At 42.4% G+C, this 23,034-nt stretch overlaps 1 protein-coding gene across 2 annotated transcripts in view; it reads right to left on the reverse strand.

Moving 5' to 3' along the window:
• Window positions 1-23,034, reverse strand: part of CPVL (carboxypeptidase vitellogenic like) — a 120,755-nt gene that overhangs the window by 75,633 nt on the left and 22,088 nt on the right. For both annotated transcript variants that reach the window (XM_038768805.1, XM_038768813.1), the window contains exons 2-7: window positions 22,342-22,546; window positions 17,688-17,806; window positions 9,230-9,344; window positions 7,884-7,942; window positions 5,551-5,630; window positions 490-556 (exon numbers count right to left, since the gene is read on the reverse strand). In XM_038768805.1, coding sequence (XP_038624733.1) covers window positions 490-556; window positions 5,551-5,630; window positions 7,884-7,942; window positions 9,230-9,344; window positions 17,688-17,806; window positions 22,342-22,531 — 630 coding nt within the window. In that variant the 5' untranslated portion in view covers window positions 22,532-22,546. The remainder of the gene's footprint in view (window positions 1-489; window positions 557-5,550; window positions 5,631-7,883; window positions 7,943-9,229; window positions 9,345-17,687; window positions 17,807-22,341; window positions 22,547-23,034) is intronic.

Below are 23,034 nucleotides of genomic sequence, written 5' to 3' on the forward strand. Positions count from 1 at the left end.
TCCAAAAAGTAGTAAGTGTTCATTATATCCAAGGCAATCAGATGATTTTACAACAGCACCTTCAATGTCTAACCCTGAAATGAAGTTCTCATTATAAGACATGCTTGTTACATCAAAATTATGCCTGCAGCAGAATTGATTTGAATTTCCTTTCAGATGCTAATCAGCACTTGAAAGAGGAGACATTTAGAGCTCATGTAGTCCACAAACTGGATGATTAATCCCTGAATATAATTTTTTTTTTCAAAAGTGCTAAACAGAGTTATAATTTATACCAATAAACTACTTCTCTAAATAGAAAGAAAACAGTCTTTACTCCTCTAAATTCAAGAACTTACTAGTCTGCCATTGTGAAACTGTAGGTTTTTCCCTTTTCCTTTTCATAATTAGACACAAAATATTCTTTCACTGAACAAAGTAAAGGCCATGAAAATTTACTACATTTGATTTATGTTTGATGCTCACAACAAAGGAATTACGTGAACTAACCTCTCCTGTGACATAAAATTCATTCTTCTGATACTCAGGAAACAGCTGGAAAAACTGAGTGAGAGCACTGTAACAAAGAAAAAAGACAGGGGGGGGTCACATTTATTTCGTGCAGCAACAGCTCATTAAGCTATTTTCTAATAGGTTTTGAAGTGTTAGATGGCAGGGTTAGTGAAGTAAAGTTTCATTTTCCCAATTAACACAAAGTTTAATTTGATCACACTGGGATAGAGACGAGAGGGCAGAGGCCTTGTATCAATCAATCTGTACAAAGCGCTTGGGACAGGACAATATAATACAGTCAATAGACATGATCCCTGCCCCTCAAGGAGCTTACAATCTATTAGACTGTAATTGCAATGGATTGCAGCTGCATCCTTGTCACCATGGCCCAGTGGCAGTGGGGCAGTTAAAGCACCCATCCCAGAATGCCCTGCATCCTGACCTTCCATGAAATAGCTAGAAGGGTAACTCTTCTGGACTTACCCCTAAGAGGAACACTCCCTCACGCATGTCCACATCCAGGAAACCTCTACAATCAACCCAATATTGGGCAATCAACCTTAGAGTTGGAAAAATATAATCCATTCTCACTACACATGAACAATTATTATTAGTCCTATTTCTGTTACTACTACCAATAATAACTGTGGTACTTGTTAAGCTTTTAGTATAGAACAAGTGCCGAGGCAGATAAAATAAAGCACTGTCTCAAGGAAGCACTCTGCAGTTGAAGGGAAAGTCAACCCACAGCTTCAAACCCCACATTTAACATGAAACACCAAAAGCAACTGTAAGGTGTATGCTCCCAAGTGCTTAGTACAATGCTCTGCACACAATAAGTACTCAATAAATACCACTTAGAGGGGTTTGAAACAAATCAATTCCAATAAATTTGCTGTGATGCAGAAGAGTGTAAGCTATTCATGGGCAAGGAACACATCATGTGTTTCTGTTTTAATTCCCAAGTTCTCACTACAGCTGTTGCACTCAGGAAGCACTCAGTAAATACCATTACTACTACTACTACTACTACCAGAAGTAAAACTAGTTAGAGCATCCAAGGGGCAATTATTCTGTATTTGTAAAGAAAAATCCCCAAATAATTCTGAAATTTCCAAGTTCACAAAATGGAAAAGCTGGACTTCACACCCAACCACATGCCGAGATAAAAGGACTGAAGTCCTAGCCAACTAGGATGAAAGTCAGATTGCCTTTCCAAGAGCCTGAGGAGAAAGTTCAGAGGTAACAAAAAGGTGAAACTGGACAATTGGAATGATCTCTGAGACCCAAGTTAAATGTATTTTCATTCATTACTCTCATATAATCAAAGGACCTTCTTTCAGAATAGCCCCTGTTTATTGTTATACTGGGATTTTTAAGAGCAGTTATATCTCGCAAACTGCATTACCCTGCTGTATTGTTAGTGTTGCAATACGTCAGTTGTCATGGTAGGGAAAGAAATAGGACTTGACTTTCCTGCAAACTAAAAGCAATTGCTTTGTTCCATTTTTTCACGGGGTGACATGATAATGGAATATATAAAATCCAGGAGTGTCCCTTGCTTTGGTTTATGGACCTTTACTTTGGGAATTCTCAAACTGCCTATAGGTTTTATTGAAGGGTGCTTCTTGGCCAAACCATCCCAATGTTACAGGGCTGCAAGCTCAGTATGCCCCAAGTGGAAAAGAAATGGGTGAATAGCAACTGCTTCTTAATAAGGCAGGTGAAAGACAATCGGGATCAAATAACTTAAAAGGGTGGTGGAAACAGGCCCCTGCAGGAGAAACCCAGTTATCCACACTCTGGCTAGCTGAATCAAATAACCACCTGGGTCACCAAACAAAATTGGTTTCATCCCTGCCTTGGGTACCTCAACGCCTGATTCTGTGAACTAGCTTTGGTTCCCTTTCAGGGGGCCCAATTTGGCAGATTTCATCAGATAAACTGTGGTTTTAGTTGCACTCATATGAAAACTTGTCTGTTTCCAAGTGATTAAGAGCATGTCTTTTCTTCAAATCTTTTAAATCCCAAACTGGACCTGACCTAGCGTAAGTGGATATAGTTATGCCTAAGCATAGTACCGTGGAGATACGCTGTCTGAAGTGGGAGGCAAGGCAAACAGGGTCAGTGAAAAAAAATGAATCCAGCCAATTTGGTTTAATTTTATTAGAGGCACAGTGTAGTCTAAGGGATTTGATTTCATCCCATACTCTGCCACTAAACTGCACAACATTGGTTAAGTCTCTCTAGGCTAGACTTGAATGGAAAGTCAGTATACAATTCCCTTTAAACAGATGAAAAGTATTCTGCCTTTAAGACATATTAGTAAGCCAAAATTGTATCCATAAATCACTTTATAAGTATCATTAACCATCGACAATAATTCTGGGAACTTTAATATTATTAGATCTATTCATGAGTGAAGAAACTGAGGCACAGTTAAGAGAATGTGCTAGACAACAAGTGGCCAAACAATGACTCAGGAGCAGATCTGAGGCCGGAATGCCACTGCTCAGATTGCTAATTCTTGTTCTTGTAGGTATGTTCTGGCAACAAGCCACCGCTCTGGCTTTGAGTAATAATAATAAAAAAAAAAAGATACCACAAGAGTGTTAAATCACAGCTGGTGAATCATCAGTGAAGTCTTCAACAACAGGACAGTTTGTCTACAAAGCTCTCCAAAAAGAGCCTCAACCAAGAGGCATTTCCTGATTAATCCCAATCCCATTTGGTCATGCTGTCCCATAGGCCACCTTATTACTACTACTACTAACAATAATAATACTAATAATACTTGTCTATACCTGTTTATCTTTTCATTTTAATTTTTTTTATCTTTGGAAACTCTGATCTTACTCTTACCTATCACAGAGGTAGAGAAGCAGCATAACCTAGTGGTTAGAGCATGGTCCTGGGAGTCATAGGACCTGGATTCTAATCCCGCTCTGCCAATTGTCTGCTGTGTGATCTTGGGCAAGTCATTTGATTCCTCTGGGCCCCAGTTTGGGGATTAAGACTTGAGTCTCACGTGGGACATGGACTGTGTCTAACCTGATGAACTTGTATCTAGAGAAGCAACATGGTGTAGTGCATAGAGCACAGGCCTGGGAGTCAGAAGGTCACGACTTCTACTCCCTGCTCTGCCACTTATCTGCTGTGTGACCTTGGGCAAATCACTTTACTTCTCTGTGCCTCAGTTACCTCACCTGTAAAATGGGGATTGAGACTGTAAACCCTATACTGGACAGGGACTGTGTCCAACCCGATTTGTTTGTATTCACCCCAGCATTTAGTAAAGTGCCTGGCATATAGTGAGCACTTAAATACCATAATTACTATTATTATCTATTCCAGCACTTAGTATAGTGCTTTACACAGAGTAAGTGCTTCACAAATACCATTAAAAAAAGTTGTGTCCCTGTCTTGCCCAGTAAGACTGTAATCTCCTTGAAGGCAGGGACCATGTCTTATTTCTATTTTCGGTTTCCAAGCACCTAGTGTGGTGCTTTGTACAAAGTAGGTGCTCAAAAAATGCTGTGATGATCAAAAAAGTTGGAATCTGATCCACACCACATCTCTGCTTACCTGCACCACGCAGAACACCTCGACTACTGCTGTTCTTCTCTGGGTTTGGGCATTACCTTCCTGCCTCAAAAACCCCATCTAGATTGTGGATAGGAGGTTTGTCCACTCCCCCCCACCCCCAAAAAATGTGTAAGTCATAAAGTAGACAGCTGAAATCAGTTTGCTCCACTACCCTTGATTAGCTATTTTCCAGTTCTAGGAGCCTGAAGCAAGAGGAACTAAAACCAGCTATAAACAATGGATGCTTTGAAAAAAGTTCTCTTTACATGTCATGCAAGAAGAGATGTACCACATGTCAGCAGTAAAGATCCAAACAGAGGGTCAGATGGAATTTGTAACAGCTTTTGGGAAGGATGCTGGGGGTAGAGGAGAAAAGAAAACTAATGACTTTGGGAAGCAGCACTTTGCCTTCTAAGAAATTATTTTTTTCCTTCAAACAGAACTCCATGTAAATCCACCGCAGAAGAGAGCGAGTGTAATGGTTCAGGTATTTCTCAATACCTCTGTTGGAACTTGAATAATATTCCTATTGGAACCTCTTGCATCATCACTGCAAAAGAGTTATCTCTTTTTTTCATTTGGCAAATTGGCCCTGAAGGTTATATAGAGAGAGGATAATATTTTGGGAGAGAATTTAGCTCTTTTTAGGGCCATCCTTTAGTGCACTGCAGTAATAACCTACCAAATGGCCTACTGACCTGAAAAAGGAAATGCCTTACTCCCTGTGAGAAATTTATGGACTGAGGAAATCTATCTGAAAGTATAAGGTCACATTCATATTAAAAACAATTAGGCTAAAGATAAGAAGAAAAGGAACAAACTGGATGAAGCGCACTGATTTTGTTGAGAGGTAGTCTTAATTCTTCAATTTTCCCTACCTGTTTCTGGATGATTCACAGTAAAGAAGAGAGTGGATTAAAAAAAAAATTGGACAAGTTTCAGTGAGAAGAATCATCAGTTTCGGGACTAAGAAGAGAAAGGAAAAGAATAGTTCTCTAATGGCCAGGGAAAACAGTGTAAGAACAAAACTGGAAAGACGGAGTCAGCAAAAGCAGAGGTAAATAAAAGGCAGAAGCCTTCCAAAGCACCTGGCTAGCAGGTTGTATAATCATTCTTTGCAAACATTTTCTGTTTCTTCTCCTAAAGCTCCTTCATTAATTTTAATGGGTCTGTTTTAGCAATGCCTTTTACATTTAAGGTCTCATCTCCTCATGTTCTTTCTTTCCCTAGGGTGTATTCTTACTAGGATTACATTCTTCCAGTGACCAGTGGTAATAGAATGAAGAAAAAATTTAATGGAATAAAACATACTAGAGCGCTTAACAAAATACCATAATTATTATTATAAAGAGTAAAAGAGAATCAATAAAACCTAACCGATGCCCATAGAAAACCTGTCATTTCCTCAGGAGATCTTTGGAAAAATAAAAAAGTTCATAAAAATAACAAACCAATTAAGGTTGGGCAGGTTACCTGTATAAGTCTCTTGCTACGTCATCTTGATTGACTGCATATCCCTTGTCATCAGTAGTAAAACTGAAGCCGGTGCCAACCTGATTAAAAAAAAAAAAAAAGAATACGTATCAACTATGAAAAAAGTCTTAAATGACCTTAGAATTGTGTTCAACCTGAAAGGAAAAAAAATCCACTCATTCCTAGGACTCTGAATACCGATATGTAAAAATATTTTTGACCTTCAGCTTAGTGACTTAATAGTATGCCATAAGACCTCAATTCCTAGTCCTCACCCATTTCACGGGGCTGAGAAAGATAAAAGATAGTCTTCCCTCTTTTGCTCTTAAAAAGGTCTCAACCACCTAATCTTTAGCTGGGATTTTTTAAATCATTCATGCATAATTATAATCCTGCCTAATGCTAACTGAAGTAATTACAACTGGAAATAAGAAACTGAGAAATAGGAAGACTGTGAGCTTGTTGTGGGCAAGGAATGTGTCTGTTAGTTGTTATACTGTACTCTCCCAAGTGTTTAATACAGTGCTTTGCTTACGCTCAATAAATGCGATTGAATTCATTCAATCACATTTATTGAGTGCTTACTGTGTGCAAAGCACTGTACTAAGCGCTTGAAATACCATAAAGCCACCTGCAAAAAAATGTTTCACCATGGCTCACAGCCTGGTGAAAAGACCACAGGCCTGGGAGTCAGGGGGCCTGGGTTCTACTTCCAACTCTTCCACTTGCCTGATGTGTGGATATTAAATGCCTGATCCCCTCCCTACTTAGACCAGGAACTGCTTGTGGGACAGGGACCATGTCTGACCAGATTATCATGTATCTACCACTTAGCACATCACAATTATTATTACTATTATCATCGAGATCCAACCCCAGAGTTAGTTTCTTAACAGAAACCAGTGTTGTACAGTTGAAACTGATGTGCTGTATGTCAGAAACAGGATGCACCTTTAAAAACGTAAGCACATTTGTCATAACCTGAAACAATTTACGTGGAGGATTGAGAAGCAGCATGGCCTAGCAGATAGAGCATGGGCCTGGGAGTCAGAAGGACTTGGGTTCTAGTCCTGGCTCCCCTACTTGTCTGTTGTGTGACCTTGAGCATGCCACTTCACTTCTCTGTACCTCAGGTACCTCATCTGTAAAATGGAGATTAAGACTGTGAGCCCCATGTGGGACATGGACCGTGTCCAGCCAGATTAGCTTGTATCTACTCCAGTGCTTAGTACAATGCCTGGCACATAGCACTTCACAAATACCATAGAATTTTTTTTAAAAATGAATGGGCTTGGATCAGACTGAGGATCCCAAGTCCGAAGGCCAAGTCAGGCTAAGCCAGAGTAGAATAACAGCAAGTCCACATGCCTTCATTCTCCCATGTCCTTCCTCTTCTCTTAAGTCTCTCCATTACCTCTTGCTCCACCAATACAGGGCAGGCTTGGAGGAGGGGATGCACGGCAGTGGCTGAGATCCTGTTGCATACATGCAAGTGAGGCCCAGGCCCCATCCTTGCCCTGACTTAGCCCACACTGCCAGTGCCTTAGGATTCGATTCCAGTCACATCACACCAATGATTCTGGTTCTATCCTGAAATCCTCAATCCCAGACTCCATTGTGGAATCTAGGATGTAAAACCCCAATCCCACTGAACAACAGTAAGAAAAGTTTCAGTATCTGTTACGTGCTATGTTATGAGTACTCTATTAAGAGCTGGGTAGATACACAGTAATGAGGACAGACACAGATTCTGTCCCAAATAGGGCTTGCAGTCTAAGTAGGAAAGAGAACAGGTATTGAACCTCCATTTTACAAATGATCTGACAGACCCGGAAAAACTGAGTGACTTGCTCGAGGTCACACAGCAGGCAAGAGGCAGAGCTGGGATTAGAACCCAGATCCTCTGACTTCCAGGCCCATGCTCTTTCTACCAGGCAACACTGCTTCTCATTTGTTGGAGGTCTTAGAGGAAAGTTGGAAAAGAGAGTTCTGTGGAGCTGGTAAATTTCTGATACTTGCAAAACCACAGTAGTCCATATTAGGTAATAATGGATCAAATATGTCCCTGATTGAACTGAGTGTCTCCTTCAGCACTGACGCCCATTTGGCACTGTATCCAGGGAGCTGGCCAAAGATGATGCCAAATGCAACAAAATACTGTCCCATGCACATGTACTGCTTGAGCAATGCCAGAATACTCAACCTCCAAACAAGAGAGCAGTGGCATGAAAAGCTCTAACTGTCCAGCTAGACTTCAGAACATAAAGGTTCTAGGACTTAACATTTTACTGTTACAAGGAAGTTAAAGCCATCTAAGCTTGTTGGGTACTTACCGGGTTGTCAATGTAAATCATGGAAAATTTGGATGTCCAAGAGAAATCTCGATCACGCACTATTAAAAAACAGGAAAAGAAGCTTGACACTGTGCCATCCATAAAATAACTTACATAAGCTTGACAATGTGTCGAGGACAGACATTATCTAGGGATGTGAAATTTGCTACATAACTGACCTCTACGTGGTTACTCGAACATCAGAAGTGTAGAAGAAAAGTGAGAAGACTCCTTCCCCTGAACTGTGTATAAATTGGGCCATCAGACATACCACTTGGAAAACTGTAATGACCTTGTCTCATACACCACCACTGTCCCTCTACAAGTATTGGTGCCCTCTTTAGCCAAGGAAAAGTCTATCCTTTCTCCTCTCTAGAATTATGCTATTGTTTTGCATCATGCAAAGGGGAGTATCACACAAGGGACAACCTAGCCCCAAATAACACGCAAAACTCACGATTGAGTTGCAGAGCCCTACTGTCCACTCTAGCTTCCTTTCCTACTTTCAGATCCTCCTGGGACCCAGGAACTCTACAAGGGTTGCAGAAAAGTATGGAAGAAGGTCTGGACAATCCGAGAAGCAACAGTCACTCCCCTGCCCCGATGTGTCTTCATTTCACCCCTTCCCAATTCATCAGGTTCACCAAAGGGAAGAGAATGGGTGGTTCACAATTTCTTGGTTTAAAGAACCTGAACCTATAGCAATCAGTGATACTTATTGAGCACTTACTGTGTGCAGTGCACTGTACTAAGCCCTTGGGAATGTATAATACACTAGAGCGAGCTGATAGACATGATCCCTGCCCACAGGGACCTTACAGTCTACCATTTGAACATGTTCCTAGCCATTATGTCTTCGTGAGGACAAATATTAACCCTATAGATTAAAAAAGATCCTATTTACTCCTATTTATCTTTTTGTGAAAACCCCTACCACATGGAAACCTAGAGCTATCAATCAGCTCCCTCTCTCATTTTCTAGTACCCAAGATATTTGATAACCGGTCCAAGGTCACATAATGGGTGAGGATAACCTTGGGTCACTTTAACTTCCCACAATACGTTAGCTGCAGAGGAGGCAATTGCTTCTTCACCCCTTCTATATGAAGATCAAAGCTGGTAGTTTGCTGCCTTTCACCCAAATTTCAAGAAACAAAAGCCACTTGTGTTCAAAATTTATCAACTCTCCATGTATGGCATTGGGGGAGGGATCAGATTTTCTGACCTTAAGTTGCCAAGCTATTTTTGTTGGTGTTGAGCTAGCTCCCTGCAAATTCTTTCTGGAACAGCTACAGCCTTGGAGCAAGGAATTTTCTACGGCCAGAAACAACCTAAACGACGCCTACATGTGAGGTTCTTGTCGACAATGTAAGGTCCATGCTCAACGAAGAGTCCAAACATGGATGAGCCTCCTGGACCACCCTGGAGCCACAGGACGACTGGGGCATCCTCTGGTTGAATCTGCAGTGAGGAGCAAGGGAAGGGAGGGAAAGAAAAACAAAAGCAGAGAATTTCACTAATTCTGAGACCAAGCAGGAGAAATCCTAAGACCGTAAAGTGACCTAGATCCAAGTATCCTACTCTCTCCTTTACCGAGGCCCTCTCCTACACACATAACCCCATAATGACGACTTCTCTGAGCACGTGCAAATCTCAGTACTAAAATCCAAGAATGTGATTCAGTCACTTCTCAAAGGGTAGTCTTCCTCCCAGATACAGAGCCTGATACAGGCCATCTCCTAACCTTCCAGTAGTCACAAAGGGATCCCAAGAGGGAAGAAACAAAAACCAGTGCCAAGTTCTGTGAGTAACAAAGGCGGCAGAGTAGCGAAGAGCAATCTTTATGTTTTGAGATGGGCAAGGGACTGCTGATCACACACTGGCTTTGTCAGCTACACTGGTACATGCCAGTAAAAATTTCCCCTCAGTAATGAAGTTATCAGGGAGGAGAAAGGGCACAAAGAGAGTGTAAGAAAACATGGGAAACACCAGGAAAAAAGGAGGAGAGGAACAGCAGCTCTCAAGTCTATCTCATTCTCCCAGGGAATTGGTTGAACCGATAAGCATCAAACTTTGAAATCAATTTAAAATTTGTGGTTTGGTATTTCTAGGCCCTATCCCCACAGATGTTCCTTGTCCAGATACTTCATCCCCTGGTAGCCCAGATTAGGGGTTGGCAGCATGGAAATATCCAGATCCTCTTAGACCCTGAATGCCAAGTGTTCAAAGGAAATTCCCAATTCTCTAGGCTAAACATAGGCACTATGGAATATGCAAATGGCACACCACACTTTTGAAATGCTTAAAGAAAGAGTTATGCATGCACACCTCCTTTCCTCTGTTGACCTCTCTCCTCAAATTTACTTTCTTGAAGGAAGAAGAATAATTCTCAGCAGGTCTTGAATAAATCAAAGACCCAGCCATCCACACACACCTACCACTGACAGCTAAACAACACCTGAAGTAATACCTCCTTTATCCGAATCAATGGCAAAATGTTAAAGTAAATCTTACCATTTCAGTTTAATTACTCCAAGTGTGATACACAGCAAGAGAAGGAAACTAAAAAAATGGAATGTCTACGGTGTACCTTAAAAACAACATTGCTAGGGGAAGGTACAGACTATTCATATCTGAAGACAAGACCATGCTTTTGATACCTAAAAAATGGAGTAGCAGTCATTTTCTAAACATTCAATCAAAATCTTTCCTGGAGCAAACCACAAGATCAACAAGTTTCATTCCCTCAAAACGTTACAAAGTGGGAGAAGTTCTACTTACTATTTACATTTACATCTTAAACTGCATTTAGGTACTACGAATTAAAACAGTTTGACTAAAAAGTACATAGACAGAGGTGCCAACTTTTCTTAGTTACACTGCATTAAAAGCAAAAAGAACTTTCTAACCCAGGTGGTATGCCAGTATCTAATGCCAGTATCTAATGAACACATAGTAAAAAAAAAAATGAATCTTGTAAGAAGTCTCTTCTAGCAACAGATTTTTTTTAGGTTGAGAGGATTCTTATGCAGTAAATCCAAGGAAATTAAGTGATGTATTTAAAAGAACACAACTAAAATTCTGTTTTAGATGCTCTTTCAATTCTTCTCTGCCCCCTGGTGGCCAACCAATGACATAGCCGTTTTAACTCTGAGGCTCCATTGCTCCAGTCAGTCAATCATATTTATTGAGCACTTACTATGTGCAGAACACTGTTCTAAGCTCTTGGGAGAGTACAACATAACAGTGAACAGATACATTCCCTGCCCACAACGATGTAATCCACCACCAAAACATATTTTTTTAAATGCAATATTTGCCTATTTCTTTTACTTCTCCTGTTTTTTTTTGGAGTGCTTTTTTAAAAATGGTATCTGTCAAGTGCACTGTTCTAAGCACTGGTGTAGATACAAACTAATCAGGCTGAACACCATATCTATCCCACATGGGGCTCACAGTCTTAAGCAGAAACTCCTCACCCTCGGCTTCAAGGCTCTCCATCACCTCGCCCCCTCCTACCTCACCTCCCTTCTCCCCTTCTACAGCCCAGCCCGCACCCTCCGCTCCTCTGCTGCTAATATCCTCACCGTGCCTCGTTCTCGCCTGTCCCGCCGTCGACCCCAGGCCCACATCATCCCAATGGCCTGGAATGCCCTCCCTCCCCACATCCGCCAAGCTAGCTCTCTTCCTCCCTTCAATGCCCTATTGAGAGCTCACCTCCTCCAGGAGGCCTTCCCAGACTGAGCCCCCTCCTTCCTCTCCCCCTCCTCCCCCTCATCTCCCCACCTTACCTCCTTCCCTTCCCCACAGCACCTGTATATATGTATGTTTGTACGTATTTATTACTCTATTTTATTTGTACATATTTATTCTATTTATTTTATTTTGTTAATATGTTTTGTTTTGTTTTCTGTCTCCCCCTTCTAGACTGTGAGCCCACTGTTGGGTAGGGACCGTCTCTATATGTTGCCAACTTGTACTTCCCAAGTGCTTAGTACAGTGCTCTGCACACAGTAAATAAATACGATTGATTGACTGATTGACTGATTAATCCCCATTTTACAGATGAAATCACTAAGGCACAGAGAAGCTAAGTGACTCACCCAAGCAGACAAGTGGTAGAGCCAGGACTGGAACCAAGGTCCTTCTGATTACTAAGCCCATGGTCTATTCACTAGGCCATGCTGCTTCTGTTCCTGCAACCGATTTTTCCTAACCACCTTCTCTGAGTGCTTCCACTGGAAATGCCTAGATTCCATTTCCGCCCCCTTGAGCAGTGAAATACATTGCCAGATGAGTCTACTTGAAAGATATCAAGCGCCTGACCTAAGAGTAGTTTCATCTTCCTTCACCCCAGAATTAAGGTTACGAAAAGTGGTAATGACAAATTGACCAGATTAACTAACTGACCAGTTTAACTAACGCAGCATTTAACAATATCAGAACAGAGCTCTTTGAGTTCTGTTTGCACATCTGCTATTCCAGGGAGGGTCAAGGGGCTTGGTCACATGCACTTTCTGGACCCCTCTAACCTAGAGGGTGATGGATTACCAAAAAGTGACAGTAACATTCCTTCTCTGAAGACAAGGATGGGAGAAAGGAAGGTGGAACTGCCAGTCAATGAGACAGGTGTGCTAATGTCAAAGTTCCTGAGGCAGGCTTGGAAGAACAATATAGGTTCATTCCCTACAGCAATCTGTTTGGTACCAAAGGTCTGCTTTGCCTTGGACAGATTCTAATACCCCCAAAATAGAAAAATCTAAAATAGCTATTTCCCCTGGGAAATGTTTTTTAAATATTTAATGTGTGAATCTACAGGATAAATGCTTAACTGCACGGAGTAAGTGCTCAGTGAGCACTAATGATTCACTGACTGATGCTTATGAGTGAGGCCGGGGAAAGGGCGAGAGGGAATCTTCTACCTCTGGGATAAAAGACCATCCAAATTCCACTTGTGTTTATAGCCATAGTCAATTACTTATTCTGATTATTCTACTTGCCAATAATAGTATTTGGTAAGTGTGTCCTATGAATTAGAAGCTGGAGTACAAACAACATCATCAGAATGGACACATGGGATTCATAGACTGAAGGAGAACAGGGATTTAATCTCCACTTTACAAAGGAGGAAACTGAAACATAGCACAGAGAAGCTAAGTGACTTGCCCAATGTCAAAGTCACTCAGCAGTCAATTGGCAGATCCTGGATTAGAACCCAGGTCCTCGGCTCTTTCTATTAGGCCATAGTGCTTCTTTCTGTCAGTCTCCCCTGTTGGAGTGCAAACTTCTCATGGGTAGAAATAAGCTTCATTCTTCTGTTGTGCTTTTCTAAGCATTTATTTCAATGCATTGCACCAACTACTACTAATACTACTATCTGCCTGCTGGTCTCTCAGCTGAGCAAATAAGACACTTCTTGGAGCTTACATCATCATCATCCTTAACTTGTACTTCCCAAGCGCTTAGTACAGTGCTCTGCAGACAGCAAGCGCTCAATAAATATGACTGAATGAATGAATGAATCAGAAAGGCAACCTCAGAAGGCAACTGAATGCAGAGTGATATTACTGCAGAATCTGTCTTTGGCCAGTAGGGGGGCTCACACCCTAAAAGGGCAGGGAGAGGAGTGACAACAGATACACAGAAAGAAAAAAAAAATAGTCAATACAGCAAAAGGAATTTCAACGAGGAAAACTGAAATACGTTCTGTGGAAAAGAAGTTTCTAGGCTCCAAACCTCCCCATGAACATTCCTTGGTCTAATATTCACAGCTTTCCCAGGCTTCTAAAAGTTATGGGACAAGGTAGGTCTACCCGCCTACTTCCTGTGGAACAGATCTTCATACCAAAAACTCCTCACTCTCGGCTTCAAGGCTCTCCATCACCTCGCCCCCTTCTACCTCACCTCCTTTCTCTCCTAAAACCCAGCCCGCACCCTCCGCTCCTCTGCCGTTAACCTCCTCACTGGGCCTCGTTCTCACCTGTCTCACCGTCAACCCCCGGCCTATGTCATTCCCCTGGCCTGGAATGCCCTCCCTCCCCACATCTGCAAAACGAGCTCTCTTCCTCCCTTCAAAGCCCTACTGAGAGCTCAACTCCTCCAGGAGGCCTTCCCAGACTGAACCCCCTTTTTCCTGTCCTCCTCCCCATCACCCACACTCTGCCTTCCTTCCCCTCCCCACAGCACTTGCATATATTTGTACAGACTTATTACTCTCTATTTTACTTGTACATATTTACTATTCTATTTATTTTGTTAATGATGTATATATAGCTATAATTCTATTTATTCTGACGATTTTGACACCTGTCTACATGTTTTGTTTCGTTGTCTGTCTCCCCCTTCTAGACTGTGAGCCCATTGTTGGGTAGGAACCATCTCTATATGTTGCCGATTTGTATTTCCCAAGCGCTTAGTATAGTGCTCTGCACATAGTAAGCATTCAATAAAAACGATTGAATGAATGAATGAAAAGGTGGGGGGAAGACAGCCTGTGGACCTCAACGATGGAGAACAAGCCTTGATCAGAATGAGGAAAACTCCGGTTCCTTAGCTACACACATAAATTTATATATAAAGTTAAACAATCTAAAGGCCATGGATTAATGATGCATATAAATGTGCCAACCTCTCCCAACTTGAAAGAAAATCAGAAATGACCTGAATCAGGCAGACAGAAAATGTAAGGCCCCTTTAATACATTCTGCCTCTTTTCACAAATATAGTTCTGTTAGTTTCCTTACAAAGACAAATTCCTCAGGAAAGCCTGAATGTATTTGATGCAGACAAAAATCAGTCATCTGTATTTATTGAGTGCTTACTGTGTGCAGAGCACTGTAATGCATGCAGTATGGTTTAACGGTTTAACAGTTGGTAGACACATTCTCTGCCCACAACAAGCTTACAGTCTAGAGGGATGAATGATGGTGATAAGACTTTCCGGCCCCTCTCCCTACTCGCATTTCTTGGACACAAAGACTGTGGATATTCCAGGAACAATCGGTAGAGATGAAAGAGAGGAAGTGGTAGTGTCCAAACCACCTGCACTATTATCATTTCCCCTAAGCAGGTTCTTAACCTTCACTCCCGACGGGAAACTTTCATCATCATTACAGGCATGACACTTTTCCTCTGTACTTAATTCTCTCCTCTTTCATTTACATGAAGGATTCTCCCCTCTCCTGGTGGATGGAGGCACCCTTATTAAGACAGTACCTCTTGTGGCACATAATAAGCAGCAGCACTTCTGTCAAATAAAAGGGATCCCTTCGTCGGCATCTCCTCGTTTCATTTGTTGCCAGTCGTGAGCAGCAGTATCCCTTTCCTTATCTCCTTCCCCCAGAAGAGTCAAGTCCTTTCATTTACAACATGGGCAAGAAGAGGTGGACTGACTGCTTGACAGTGAACAGCAAGTGTCCCACCTGCAGACTCCTAGTGCTCTGGGGGTTGTGTAACAGGTCTGGGATTTGATGACACCCTCCCTGGATAGAGTTCTTTTCATCAGTCTCAAATCGGCTTTGTCTTCCTTGAAGGGTACTCTATCACTTTCAATAGAGAGCTCTATGTTTGCAAGTCTTGTTTCTCCTGCCCTGGCCTAGGAGACCATTCTACCAGGCAAATGTTTATATCCTCAGGGATCCTCCTAGGGTATACTTAGGGCCGGACTCCATAACAGTGTCTGGGGTTAGAGTAACACAGTGCTGCACTTTCATTTACTGAAGAGGAAAAGCCAGCATCTCAGTTACTGTAACAATAGCTGACAACCAAATAGAGGGCAAAGAGTTTGATGCTGATACCTTAACTTTCTGCATTTAATTATTAATATGGTACTTGTTAAGTGCTTACTATGTGCCAAGCACTGTTCTAAGCACTGGGGTAGATACATGATAATCTAGTTGGACACTTTAAACTTCCCAATGCAAACTTGATTTTTATTAAGGGTATTTGTTATGTCCTTACTATGCGCTGGGCACCGTACTAAGCGCTAGGGTAGATACAAGCTAGTCAGATTGGATGCAGTCCATGGGGGCTCACAGTCAATCCCCATTTTACAGATGAGGTCACAGAGAAGTGAAGTAACTTGCCCAAGGTCACATAGCAGACAAGTGGTGGGCCAGGATTAGAATACAGGTCCTTCTGACACCCAGGCCCATGCTCTATCCCCTAGGCCATGCTGCTTCTCATGCTGATATTCTAACCAAGACCATTAAACCACATGAAGGACACTTGCCAAAGAGCTCATTCCTGTTGCTTCACTCAGCACTAAAGCTGGCCCTTTTAATCTTAGATCTGAAGAGGGAAAGATTTTAGACCAGTTTCTTTAATGTAGCTACTGGGGGATTTCCATGCAGCGGCAAAGAGCTCCAGCAACTAGAGGTACAGAGAGATAGATAAAGAGCGAGAGATTCAAAGGAAAAGAAGCAGTCACAAATGGAAAAGCAAGAGTTACATCAATCAATAGTATTTCATTCATTCAATCATATTTATTGAGCGCTTACTGTGTGCAGAGCACTGTACTAAGTGCCTGGGAAGTACAAGTTGGCAACATATAGAGACGGTCCCTACTCAACATTGGGCTCACAGTCTAGAACGGGGAGACAGAAAACAAAACAAAACATATTAACAAAATAAAATAAATAGAATAAATATGTACAAATAGAGTAATAAATACGTACAAACATATATACATATATACAGGTGCTGTGGGGAGGGGAAGGAGGTAAGACGGGGGGGGATGGGGAGGGGGAGGAGAGGGAGAGGAAGGAGGGGGCTCAGTCTGGAAAGGCCTCCTGGAGGAGGTGAGCTCTCAGTAGGGCTTTGAAGGGAGGAAGAGAGCTAGCTTGGCGGATGTGCGGAGGGAGGGCATTCCAGGCCAGGGGGATGACGTGGGCCAGGGATCGACGGCGGGACAGGCGAGAACGAGGCACGGTGAGGAGAGTAGCGGCAGAGGAGCGGAGGGGGTGGGCTGGGCTGTAGAAGGAGAGAAGGGAGGTGAAGTAGGAGGGGGCAAGGTGACGGAAAGCCTTGAAGCCGAGGGTGAGGAGTTTTTGCCTGATGCGTACGTTGATTGGTAACCACTAGAGATTTTTGAGGAAGGGAGTAACATGCCCAGAGCGTTTCTGGACAAAGACGATCCGGGCAGTGGTGAGAAGTATGGATTGAAGTGGGGACAGACAGGAGGATGGGAGATCGGAGAGGAGGCTGATGCAGTATTTGAGCACTTACTATGTGTAGAGCATTTACTAAGCACTTGGGAAAGTCCAATACAAAGGAGTAGCTATAGATGATCTCTGACGGCAAAGAATTTACAGATTAGAGGGAAGAGACAAATGTCTGCTTTCTAATCATTTTCCTAATCATTTAAACAAGATGCAGCCACAAAACTGTCTTGGTGGCCACAGCAAAGTTTTCCTTAAGAATGATCACCCCTGATCCTGAAACACCTCAGGGGCAATCTTCAAAACTGAATCTTATAAAACCTATCACACTCACTGGGGAGAGTGGTTTGAAGAGGGCAACCTTTTAAAAAGATCTTTCTCACATCTCAAATGGCAAAAGAAAAGGACACACGAGATAAATAAAACACAAACAGAAGAGCAATTTACTTAGAGAGACATCTGTAAGCCAAAGGCCTGTAATTAGCTGTCTCTGGGCCACTAGATGACCATCACTTAACTGTTTTTCCAGATTTAGAGTAATCTTACCCCACCTAAAATGTATATTTGGGCCCTGAAGTCTCAATGGCAGCAAGTGCTAAACATGAGTACTCTGCAATTTCCTCTGTCAGCATTGTCCACAGCCTACCTGAGCAGGGAAGAACCAGAAGAAGAGATTGCTGTTATAGGTCTCATTCACAGTGAAATAGCCCGAGTAACTTTTCACGTTTGCTCCAGGGATAGGATCAACCAAACTCAAATCCCTCCCTACAAAGAAAAAGGAAAGAAAAAAAAAGGAATATATTTACTGGGTTTTTAAAAGGTCATATCCAGACAGCATGCAAGTATCCATTCTTTCAGGGCATTTCCACCTGGATGTCCGCCTACCACCTAAAGCTCAACATGTCCAAGACTGAACTCCTTATCTTCCCTCCCAAACCCTGTCCTCTCCCTGACTTTCCCGTCACTGTGGACAGCACTACCATCCTTCCTGTCTCACAAGCCTGCAAGCTTGGTGTCATCCTCGACTCCACTCTCTCATTCACCCCACACATCCAATCCGTCACCAAAACCTGCTAGTCTCACCTCCACAACATCGGCAAGATCCACCCTTTCCTCTCCATCCAAACCGCTACCTTGCTGGTTCAATCTCTCATCCTATCCCGACTGGATTACTGCTTCAGCCTCTTCTCTGATCTCCCATCCTCCTGTCGCTCCCCGCTTCAGTCTATACTTCACTCTGCTGCCCGGATGATCTCTGTACAAAAATGCTCTGGGCATGTCACTCCCCTCCTCAAAAATCTCCAATGGTTGCCTGCCAATCTTCAAATCAAGCAAAAACTCCTCACTCTCGGGTTCAAGGCTCTCCATCACTTCGCCCCCTCCTACCTCACCTTCCTTCTCTCCTCCTACAGCCCAGCCCGTACACTTCGCTACTCTGCCGCTAACCTCCTCACTGGGCCTCGTTCTCACCTGTCCTGTCATCGACCCCTGGCCCATGTCCTTCCCCTGGCCTGGAATGCCCTCCCTCCGCACATTCACCAAACTAGCTCTCTTCCTCCCTTCAAAGCCCTACTGAGAGCTCACCTCCTCCAGATGGCCTTCCCAGACTGAGCTCCCCCTTCTTCCCCTCCTCCTCCTCTCCCCATTACCCCCCTCCCTCCCTCTGCCCTACCCCCTTCCCCTCCCCACAGCACTCGTAGATATTTATTACTCTATTTGTACATATTTACTATATTTATTTTATTAATGATGTGTAAATAGCTAAAATTGTATTCATTCTGATGATATTGACATCCATCTACTTGTTTTGTTTTGTTGTCTGTCTCCCCCTTCTAGACTGTGAGCCCATTAGGGACCATCTCTTTATGCTGCTGATTTGTACTTCCCAAGTGCTTAGTACAGTGCTCTGCATACAATAAGTGCTCAATAAATACAACTGAATGAATGAATGAATTGACTGTCTGCAAATTTTCCTTCTGCTTAAGAGATTCCACAAGCAAAACCACAAGCCCTACCTTCACTCTGTCCTAAAAAGCTATAGAAACAACTCATGGAGGGCAGAGGCACACAACAATATTGTTCTCATGTGGCTCTTTGTATGGGCCAACAAGTCTCATGTTTGCTTCTTTGGCCACCAGCATTATTTTAAGGTAAGCTGACATGGCCACCTCAGGAAGGGTGAGAGAATTACCGGTCAGGCCTACTGACCCTCTGAGTTACCCAGCTCCAATGACCCCCACCCAGGCCTCTGTGTGTCTTACCCAGATTGCTTCGCTTCCTAAAGGAGACCACAACTACAAAACACCTTCTCTGGAACATAATTTTGACACTTTGTGAATGGGGTTAAAGAATAACAAAAATAATAATTATGGTATTTGTTAAGCATTTACTATGTGCCAAGCACTGTTTTAAGCACTGTAGTATTCAAGTAGGACACAGTTCCTGTCCCACAGAGGGCTCCCAGTCTTAATTCCCATTTTACAGATGAGGGAACTGAGGCACAGAGCAGTTAAATGACTTGTTCAAGGTCACACAGCAGACAGGTGGTGGAGCCAGGATTAGTCCCTACGCCCTCTGACTCCCAAGACCATGCTCTTGCCATTAGGCCACACTGCTTCCCATGAAGCAGCAAGAAAGGTGGGGCAGACTCGTTCCGCTTGTCCGATTACATTCATGTAGACACTATATAGTCTTCTTTGCTGCTTTTTTCAATACTAAGGGTCCACCCCTGTTATGTTTAAACTAATGCATATAATTATTACGGGACATGAGGAGCCTAAATTAGATGGAATCTGCAGTCAAAAATAATGGAAAGTAACTCAATGGGAGAATGTGCAAACTGAGTGGGGTTTAGTAAGACACTTCATAAAGATGTGTCAGAACACAGCCTGGTTGGTAAACATACTAACATTTGCTTTAACTCTTATTCAGAGAACATATTTATTATAGCTCCTGAAAATGCACAACAGGTAATCACGAAAGAATCTGCAAGTTAATTTGGCAGAGTAAAATATTCCACTGTTATTTTACAAACTACAGTCAATCCTAATGGGTTCTAATCCCAGTTCTGTCACTTGTCTGTTGTGTGGCCTTGGGTAAGTCACTTCACTTTTCTGGGCCTCAGTTACCTCCTCTACAAAATGGGGATTGAGATTGTGAGCTCCACATGGGACAGGGACTGTGTCCAAACTGATTTGCTTGCAGCTACCCAAGTCCTTAGTACAGTGCCTGGCACACAGTAAGCATTTAACGAATACCACAATTATTATTAATTATCCTAGAAAGCTACATTATAGAACAAAAAGACTTTGACAGTATCAAGGTTCCGACAAACTAGAAAAACAGAAGGGGCTCAAGCTATGCACAGAACATCTGTCCAGATCTTCCAGAAGCTGCTCTTGTGGGATTAAATTATCCACCTTTGTGCAGAACTTCAATTTCATTTCCAAGATTAACAAGGTTCTGCAAAGATCACTTAAAATACCACTGAAAGAATGTAGAGCTGTAGCACAATTTAGAAAGTGACATTCCCTTAGATCATGAATCTACTTTCTGAATTTCAAACTTATTTCATCCAATTTAGAGCTGGGAACAGGAAGGTTATGAGAGGGTGGAACTCCCACTAGGAATCCTAAAAATATTGAGAAATAGTTTGGAACGATTTAGTGGCCCCCCCTTGTCATCCCCTCCTTGCCCCACACATAATTGGGAACCTAAGCATTATCTCTCACTCACATTGGCAAATTAGGTCTGGTCCACCTTCTTGATACTTTTCCCCTCCCTACCACATTGGCTTCAACTCTTTATGACTGTGCATCTGTGGAACAAATAATGTGCATTACCTAGAAATGAATCCTAATTTTTAGTATACTGTCCATATTGCAAATATGTATTCTCCCTGTAAGTCTTCCAAGCAAATACATGTTATATGAAAAGACATTTAAGCTGAAATTAAATGCATTCATATAAGGTGCAAATGCACTTTAGTGGATATTAAATTAGCTGCACTGAAGCTCTCTTTTAAAAGTATACTATTGTGATGGGTTTATATGGACATAAATCCTATCTTGGGAAACACATTATATATTTTATTGTTAAAAGTTTGCTCCCCAATCTGTAGCATTTTTTTCCAATATATAAAAACCTGATTCCCCACAACCTATATGAGCATTCATCCTTATCCTGACTTGCCCTACAGCCAATACAAAATGGCAATGATGAACAGGGCAGTTTTTGCAACCCAATATAGTCACCTCTGAGTCTGGACCATAGAATGACTGTGAAGAGTAAAGCTGTAAAAGTAGTTTGCTATTATCACTGCAATAACCAATGCTGGAGTCCGATTCTCCAGCCTGAGAAGCGGAGAGAGGACTGTAGTAAAGCTGTAGAGAGAGACCCAAGGCTCTCTCTGCAGGCTTAATATGCACAGAAATTAGAAAATCCCCTTGCCCTGCCCTCCTGCATAGAATTTCCCAATAACACTTGTAATGGATATCACATAATTCATACCTATGCAGTGAATCCCATGGATTTACTGTCCTAGCTGCTGGCCGAGCAGTTCAGAGGGACAATGGTGCTTGTGAGAAGCAGCTTGGCTTGGTGGATAATAATACGAACAACAGTATTTGTTAAGCACTTACTACACACCAAGCACTGTTCTAAGCACTGGGGTAGATACAAGGTAATCAGGTTGTCCCACGTGGGGCTAACAGTCTTAATCCCCATTTTACAGATGAGGTAACTAAGGCCCAGAGAAGTTGAGTGACGCCACAAATCACACAGCTGATAAATGGCAGAGCCGGGATTAGAACCCACAACCTCTGACTCCCAAGCCCGTGATCTTTCCATTAAGCCATGCATTGGCCTAGGAATCATGGGGATCTGGGTTCTAATCCCAACTGCCCACATATCTGTTGTGTGAACTTGGATAAGTCACTTAACTTCTCTGGGCCTCAGTTACCTCATCTGTAAAATGGGGATTAAGTGTGAGCCCCATATGGGGAAAGGACTGTGTCCAACCTGTTTAACTTGCATCTGCCTCTGCACTTAGAACAGTGCTTGGCACATGGTAAGCACTTAACCAGTACCATAATAACAACATACTGCAGTTCAAACCCAGCTGCGGTTTATTTCAGACTATCCCAGTCCAAGGGATCGAGTCCCATGGGCTGAATTAAGCCCAATGCAGGACTTTATCTTGCTTAATCGTGAAGGAAAAGGCATCCGTGAAGGCTTGGCATCACTTTTTTACTTGGAAACTGGTGGGGGAGTGGGGAGTGGGGAAGAGGAGAGAAACTTACCTTCCAGGATTTTCCCATTTTTAATGTAAGGTGTAAGAAACAGGGGATGGCCCGGGTCTCCATCAGAAGACATGCAAGATGGAGAATATTTGTGCAAGAAGCGGAAGAAACCCAAATGGCTCTGAGCGTAGCTGTGTTTGAGCATCAGATTTGGGCTCAGCAGGGCAAGCAATAGGGCCACTTTCCACATCTTGAAGATCCTTCCCTATGATTAAAATAGATCACCAACAACAACAACAAAAAATCAAATAAAAAATAGGTAAAAGCCCTAAAAGAAGTCTACTTTAGTGAGTTCTGAGTCCAATGATCCTCAGTATATGATGCCTGCTATTACACACACACACACACCCATACAGCGCCCCCACCCCCCACGACTCTTTCCACCCCAAAATCAAAAGCTCTCACATCAGGAAGTGTGAACTTTTGCCCAATATATTAATACATACGGTCCCACAAAATTAGAAAAAAAACCAAAACTGAGCACTGTAAGTACGATAACTTAATAAGACTTCCCAAGTGTCTTCATGTTGACAAGCTTGCTTTTTTCACAATGTCAAAACCAATGCACATAAGGGTATCTAACATCAAATTATACACTCCAAACAAATGAATGCATACATTATTCAGATTTTAGTGCCCAAAACATATGCAGTTATGAAATTTGGAGGACACTTGATTATTCAGTACTTGAGA

Source organism: Tachyglossus aculeatus, chromosome 2 (assembly GCF_015852505.1).
Source record: "Tachyglossus aculeatus isolate mTacAcu1 chromosome 2, mTacAcu1.pri, whole genome shotgun sequence".
NCBI classification, from domain to species: domain Eukaryota; kingdom Metazoa; phylum Chordata; class Mammalia; order Monotremata; family Tachyglossidae; genus Tachyglossus; species Tachyglossus aculeatus.